The 8140-nt window shown below is 36.3% G+C and overlaps 1 protein-coding gene across 1 annotated transcript; it reads right to left on the bottom strand.

Moving 5' to 3' along the window:
- Window positions 1–236: 236 nt before the first annotated feature.
- On the bottom strand, window positions 237–4620 carry LOC147548501 (cytokinin dehydrogenase 3-like). Its single transcript, XM_086667873.1, has 5 exons — window positions 3302–4620; window positions 2977–3104; window positions 2598–2864; window positions 2229–2491; window positions 237–866 (listed from the first exon to the last, which is right to left on the bottom strand). The coding sequence occupies exons 1-5, from the start codon at window positions 3888–3890 to the stop codon at window positions 488–490; spliced, it is 1626 nt and encodes a 541-aa protein (XP_086523999.1). The 5' UTR covers window positions 3891–4620; the 3' UTR covers window positions 237–487.
- Between the last annotated feature and the right edge of the window lie 3520 nt (window positions 4621–8140).

Here is an 8140-nt window from a genome sequence, read left to right as displayed (position 1 = left end):
TCTTGACTTATTGACCGTAATCAGCTGATAATCATTTTTTGGATCATCAAGATCATTCATGTGGGTGGACGAATTTGTTGGCCCAAACTATCAAGGCCTCGAGTTATTTTATGTGTCTTATAGTGAGTTCAACACAATGGCATCAACACCATCTATTAAAGTATAGTTTTTTTCTGAACTATTTTAACCATTTCTCTCTAAATATACTTATCCTAAAAAAACTTAGACATCAAAACTAACAAATTTTTTTCTCAAGTAGATGATCAAAAATAAGGTTTCTTTCACATGGTTATCCCCTCCCATCTCTGTTTCATCTCAATCCAAAATTCCCATTTCAAATTCCCAAGATAGATAGGTATTCCCCCCAAAAGGAAACCACCCAACCCACAAACTCATAAAAATATGAATTCTCAACCAACTATCAATCCCCCCTTTCCACTTTCACCCATTAATAACTTTGAAATATTTTTCAACTTCTTCCATTCCATTATCGAGATACGTGTTTGATAGAATCAGAAGAACTGGCAACACTGTTGGATCTCCTCTTAAATATAGACTGACCAGGTGCCAGTAAATTTAGGGGGTCAAATTCCGATTTTCGCGCCATAAATCTTTCCCATTTCCCGCCAAAATGTTTCTTCCAATCTAGCTGATCTGTGTAGTGTGGCAGGTACTGTTTCCCTCCGAATTCTTTCGTCGCCGTCGCCGCTATCTGACTGTTCTGCCGGAGATATCCATCCAGACATTGCTGTGTACAGCTGTTTGGATTTGCTGACCTCAGCATTCCGACTACGTAAATCACGTTATTATCCTTTCGTCCGACGTCGTCAGATTCCGGCAATACTACTGAAAAGTTCGAGTTCCATCTGTCAAACAAGCCGATCAGTCTTTAATCAGTTTCAAATCGGTTCTGACTCGGTCAAACATGACAATAGAGGTGGTGAGCTTCCCTAGGTCAAAATGACCGGCGGAGGTCATGGGTTAAAAAGTCAAAGGGTATTTTTTACTGTCAAATCTTTAGCTACATCCTATGGATAGAGTCAACGGTTATGACTCTAGCTCATTTATTAGGAGATTGCTAAGGTGTTCCAAAAAATGGGCCGGACTACAGCCCTCAAGTGAAAACATGTGCTTGCATAATTTTTTAGGTCGTTTGGCATCCTTGTACAAATTTAAACCAATATTGTGTTGTTGCCTCGACATTCATTTATAAAATTCTTAATTTTTTCTATGGCCTTCGTACTTGGTGTCCTCTTCTTTTACCTTCGTTCTTCTGATAAGGACCATCTTCAATTGAGATCGTGAAAGAGAATAAGAGAAAGGCAAAAAAAATGACGATAGAGGAGACTATCACAAAGAAGGTGGGAGAAAAAAATGCATTGCCACTAATAGAGGTCTATTGAAGATAATGCTTACAACTGACCTAAGGCTAAATCGGAACATTTTAAAATGCCTTTAACTCGTGCATGGACAATTAAAAAAAGAAGGCAAGAAAGAAGCGAAGTTACAAAGTAGGTGATACTTGTAACATAGTATCTAGATAGTCAATAGTGCATGCTACTTGCCACACAAAAATATGTACTAGGACTAGTATTTCATCTATTAAGAGTAGGGGTGACGAGAGATGTAAATGGAACAAATAACGTAGTATCTTAAATCTATAGTTACATTTGGTATATGTGTATGACAATTTCCAATTATCGGAATTTAATCTAATCTCAAATACTTGATATGAAATTTCTATTTTCCCAAAAAACAACCTAGCATAACATGTAAATGTATAAAAATTTGAAATTCTTCTTATGGAAAAGCAATGGTTTATCTCCACTTTATATAAGAGGCTAAATTTTCGATATAGGGTTTCAAGGAACAATCCCTTGTTGGGTTTTATACCCTTATTCTTCTTGAGCCGATACTAATATATTAATATGCATATTCAAGATCCAAAAGATATACGATAAATATTAAATATGTTTTAGATATTTGAATATTTGATATATATATATATATATATCCGATGCCCCAATATTTCACATACCAATCCAATATTTGAAAATTTCATTATACAAATGTGGAAAAGATACATATATTAGGTTATCCATTGAGTGACCTAATAATAAGATGTATAGAATCACTAATAATCACTAGTTTACCATCTGAATTGTTAATTAATGAAGGATTAAAGCAAATATATATTATGAGAGAAAGAAAGTAGGGTGTGCTCTTACTTGTCTCTTAAGATGGGGTAAATGAGAATAGGGCCCTCAAATGGAGTTGATGAGATGGTTTCCAATATCAAGTCTTTGAAGTGAGAAATTTGTGTGTGAGGCACAAACATATTAAGCCATGGATGAGAAACATCCCATAGTCCAATCCTCCTTAAACTCATCTCTTCCCTCATAACTCTATTCAAAAAGTCAAAGTAGGACACCTCCACATTGTACAATTGTGATTTCATATATCTCATTTTCCTTGATATCTTTTCCACCACCTAAACAAATCCAAAAAAGCCAAAATTTATAAATTAATTAATCAACCAATCATAACAATTAATGAAAAAAATTATAATAACTTTTATTAAATTCATTCAAACTTACATGATCCAAATTAATGCCCTTATGAGATTGGTCATAGACTGCAAATTCAATGCAGTAATAGATTTTAGAAGTTCTTGGTGGAAAGAGTTGAGAAATAATAGGTCCAATTTCTGCAGGGAAGGAAATGAAGGAATTTTGAAGAGATTGTTGATTTAGTACAATAAAACCTTCAACATAATCCACCATATGAGACATTGAAACAACCAACATTTCTTGGTCCTTGTTGAATTGATCAAAATCATTATAGAATATCCTCACCCATTTCACCTATATATACATGAATAAAAAAACAACCATAAAATTGTTAAAAATGGAAACAAGATTTGATGGAAAAAATAATAATGGGGATCAAGAAAAAGGAAAAAGATATGATCTTTACTCTTTTAGGGGAATCTTGAAGTAAGATCCTTGCACTTGTTATAATACCAAACTGACCTAATCCACCTAAAGCTGCATAAAAAAGTTCAGAACTTTTTGTTGGTGAACAGGTCACAAGCTCCCCTTTCCCTGCAAAAAAAACAAAACAAAGATATCAAGTCAAGATCCTCATTAAATTCTCAATTAATGCTTCCCCAAGAATCAATTCTAGAGAGAAAGAGAGTGTGTGTGTGGGAGACTTTATGAACTAATGACTTCCCATTAATGCTAACTAACCCAAGGATCTAATGTTAGAGAGAGAGAGAGAGAGAGAGAGAGAGAGAGACCTGTGACAACATCAAGTTGAAGGACATTGTTGATTTGAGGGCCATATTTGAAAGTTTGTCCACTAATTCCAGCATTAGAGAGAGTCCCACCAATGCTAAGATACAAATAATCAGTCCATGATCTTGGAGCAAGACCTTCTTTTAATGTCTTCTCAAGAAGTTCAATCCAAAGAGTACCTCCACTAACATCAACATAAGAAAAACTACCACCACCCTTTTCTCCAAGTTGTGTTTTGTGTATTATAATGGAGGAAGGGAGAGAATCCATCTCAATAACAATACCATTAAGAGCTTGAGCTTGACCATTAATGGAGTGACCAGCTCCTTTAGCTGCAACAGTGATTTTACTAAAAGAAGAAGAAGTGAGAAAACTTAAGAGAAGAGAGATATCTTTAGGAGATTGGGGTCTTAGTACTGCAAATGGATTGTTGAAATACATCCTCCCAAAATCTAGGGATGATGAATTTGTTGTTTGGCTTAGTTTCAATGGTCCAAAATCCATTGGACTTTGAATGAACTTACATGGAGATGAAAGTGCTAGAAGAAAAAGAAGAAAATTGATTCTAGTGCAGAACAGAGCAAACCCCATTCTGTGATTGTATTTAGAGAGAGAGAGGAAGAGAATGAAGAAAGGAAGATGGGTTTTTTGGTGTTTAACAAGTTTGGCACTTTTTGAAGAAGAAGAAGATTGAAGATAAGAAAACAAGAAAATAAAGATAGAGAGATAGAGAAGAGAGAGAAAGAGTATAAAAGTAAAGGAAAGGGTGGTAAGAACTTGGAATAAATGAAAGCCAAATCCAAAAAACAGTACTTGCAATCTGATGGGATATTGTTGTAAGAAATCTGTGAGAAAGAGAAAGAGAAACTTTGTGCAAGTTTATGAGAGAGAGATAGATAAAGTGAGAGAATTAATTGCTCAAAAAGATAGAAGCTGTCACATAGAAAAAGCATCAATGTGAGCCCCCACACTCTAAAAAGAACCTCTACTGCAGTATAGTCTAGAGAGAGAGGGGGGTATTGAAATCTTTGATTTTCAGTTGATATGCTCTGTTTGTACCAAACAAGACAACCCACTTGTTTCTCTCTCTCTCTATCTCTTTCAAACACAATACAGTGGTTGATGTCTCCTTTTTAGAGAGAAATAGAGATAGATCTTGTTTCTATATCATTCCCACCAACTGTGCAGTTGTTGTATTTAAAGAAGGGGGGAGGGGGTGAGTTCAGAGAACCACCACACAAAGTGGAGATGAAAGTTTTTTCATCATTTTGTCCAAAAAATAAAATAAAACACAAGGAAAGATGCTAGATTACTTGTTGACATTGTGAAGCCTTTGATTATCATATTTTTAAATATCAAAAAACAGTTAAAAGAGCTAATGTTTTATTAGCTTGGTATCCAATCTAAGTGGCAAAAGAAAAAACAGTTGAAAGGGCCAAGGTTATACAAAATGATAAAAAAAAAAAGGTTATACAAAAATGATAGAAAACCCCTTCTCAAGACGTCATCTGAAATGGCCAAAACTGAGTTGTGCTTCCGTTTCGAGTCCTTCTGGTTGAAAACATTGAGCTCAAATCATTTGTTCAGGGATAATCGATGGGAGTAGAAGGGCCTTCATAAGAAACAATCATCGACAAGGTCGTCTCTTTTGACATAGAGTAAGGAAAAGTTTGGTGTCATTCAGAGGAATCTCGATCGTTTGAGAAAACATTTGACAACAACCTAATCTCTTAGACCTTCTGAAATTGTACTCGCAATGGGACAAATTTTGTAAAAAAAACACTTTGGTGTAAGATGGAATAGAGATTATATAGATTAGAGAGCAAAACAATCATGGACACACAACAGGGACCAAAACTCTGAAGTGCTTCCACTTATCAATATCGAATAAACGGAAAGCAAATACTATACACCACTTGCGAATGGAAGATGGAAACTACTTGCTGTTAGGTTTTGGTGTCACCTAATGTTCTAAGCGGAATCTCAGACGTCTAACACTAATTTTCAGGATCACATGTAAGAACTAAAGATGAACTAGAATTGGATAAATGATCACCTGAATCGCTTTCCCTCAAACTAAATCCGATGCCTTTATCCCGAAGACGGGAGCTCCAAATTGCAACTCCTCCACTTGAGACACCCGGGCAAGTTGACTTGATCTCCCACCACTAGAGTCAGCTAGGACCTTATTAGGAGGTTGAGATGAAGAAATCTTCTTCTTTGACTAGATAGATAGGTTGGGAGCCTTTTCTCCAAAATCTCTCTCTCCACTTGATGTTGTAGAGATTGATTTTCTCTAGAGAAAATTTCACACATTTTCTGTTGTATAATGGTCCTTGTATAGAGAACCCTAAAGTTAGAATCATTTCAATTAGGATTCATTAAGAACTCCAGAAAAGATAAGACTCAAAATCCTATTCCGAGTGAGATCCTCAAATGGGGTTTCTGTCCCATCTGAGGCTCCTCTTATATGTGGTTGGTCAAGGCAACCCCATTAATTGGCTGGGCCGACCATAACATGGCCGACCCATCTCTTTTGATCCGGGCCTCATTTCGGTCTCAGTTCTTCCTATCTTCGTCTGGATCCAATCCGAACTTTTGGGCTTATCAAATTGGATCTAATCCATTCTTTTGCCTTGTTCCCTCTAGTCAACTCGATTTGATCAAGACAACACTCTTTGGTGTAACCCGTTATAGGATCCAATCGATATTAGTCGCGAATCACGGAGGTGATCCAACGATCGTAGTTGGTTTCTAGCTAAGCATTACGATCCCTAATTTGACCGGACTAGATGATCTTCTGAATAAAGTCATCATAATCATATTAAAAAAATTGAGCGCATTGTCATCTTGGCCAAAGGACACTCCTTGAAAATCAAATCTCTTTCAGACCGAAAGGATATATCCTTCACTTGGCGGAAGCAAAGAAGATTGGGGATCACCTAGTTCAATATTTGAGAAGATATTCTCGACAGAGCATGTTAAAAAAACCCGCCGAAGTACTTGCTAGCTTTACTCAGATTTTGACTGACTTGTTGAGTCATTCATCGAGGCTTCCTAGTTTAGAAGAGGTAAAGGATGTGGTTAGGAAGATGGGTAGTCTGAAGAGCCTTGGTCTTTAAATTTCCCCTAAAATCTTCTATTGTAAGTGTTTGGACATAATAGGTAAGGAGGTGATTTTGCAGTTTAGGGAAGCTTTCAGGCAAGCAAAATTTTAAAATGTTTAAATCGGACTTACGTGGTTTAGATTCCAAAAAAGGTGAACCCAACGAAGCTAAGGATTATGTGCCAATCTCACTTAATTTGTAATATGGCTCAAGAGGTGTTCTCTTCCATGAATGCATCTCTCCCAAGAGGGTTTGATCGTGGTCAAACGCGACAATTGTAGGCGCCTCCTTTAGGACTGACCAGTCTGAGACCAAAATCATTGCCTCAGACTGGCCAAGTCCGTAAGGAGTCAGACTGTCCAGTCCGAGACTTTAAATATAGTCTCGAATTGACCTGTCCGAGACCCTTCAACCTAGTTTGGTGTAATTTGTAACATGCTCAAACAAATCAAACCCTTGGATACATCTTTTATTTTCAAAGGCGTTTCTAAATCCATTGCTAAAGATTCCATGAAGAAAACAATCTCAACAATGTTTGGTTTGTTTTCGTCTGATTAATTTTCTGTTACAATTAGGGTTTCAAAAGGTCCCTTTGATCATCTCCTCGCTTCTTCCACAATTATTGGTACTTCATACCTCTACCTGTAGATACATTGTGTGCTTTTACGATTTAGTTAGGTATATTTTGTGGAACGTTGAATGTAGGGTTTGTTTGATGAGAAATTTTGATATTTCTCATGGGAGTAAACAAACATCAATTTAAGCAAAGAGTTTTTCTTGCAAGATCTTTGAAGAGAAAACTGGTATTAAAGAACAAAACCAGAAGCTGTTAATTTTTGAAGAGAGAGAAAGTAGAGAGACAACGCAGATGAAACAAAGAAGAAAAGAGGAACAATCAGGAGAGTGCGAGGGAGGCGCCTCTTGGAACCGTACGGATCGCCTACAGACCTAGGCGCGAAAAGTATTTTTTGGTTGTGCATATAGACGCACCCTTATATTATCTTCTTAGGTCTTATCTATTTTTATAAAGAATTATGAATTAATAAATCTGCTCAGTTGCTACCCGGTTAATCGTTTTTCCCAGATTATGTCTCATCTTCTTTTCGTAGATGATATTTTGATTTTTGGTAAAACTAAGTGATGATAGCGTAATGCTTTAAAGGAGATTATTTAGAGTTACACAAGAGCTTTTCTGGTCATACGGTAAATTCTCAAAATGTCGTTTCCATTTATTACTAGGGGGGGGGGGGGGGGGGGGTAGTGGATTGGAACTTTCGCAGACATTTATAGACAAAATGTCTCGTAGACATTTCAAGACATTTCAGGTGATTTATTGTAGACAAAATGTCTTCATAGACATTTTCAAGACATTGAGTTTGTAGACAAAATGTCTTTATAGACATTTCAAGACATTTGATCCATAGACAAAATGTCCTGGTAGTGGCGGACCCAGAAATTTTTGTTTGTAGGGGCACATTTGATTATCTGAAATAGTAAAAAGTGAATACAATCACCAATGACAAATTGTCGAGTGTCATACAAACATGTACTGAAATTAGTAAAAAGTATTGTGTTATAAGTGAACAATAGAAATAAGTCATGTGTCAATCAAACCAATGATATTTCCATGTTATAGCAAGGCTCTCAGCTAACTAAGGTACGACGGTCGTGAGTTGTTTTGTATAGAAGTCAAAGAAAGAGATCAGATAACAGTGATTTAAGAAAGAACGTCGT

This window comes from Eschscholzia californica, unplaced genomic scaffold, assembly GCF_041429995.1.
Source record: "Eschscholzia californica isolate CP2 unplaced genomic scaffold, dmEscCali1.0.p SCAF_3, whole genome shotgun sequence".
NCBI classification, from domain to species: domain Eukaryota; kingdom Viridiplantae; phylum Streptophyta; class Magnoliopsida; order Ranunculales; family Papaveraceae; genus Eschscholzia; species Eschscholzia californica.
Note: the sequence above shows the minus strand (reverse complement) of the source record. Positions and strands in the feature narration are given on the sequence as shown.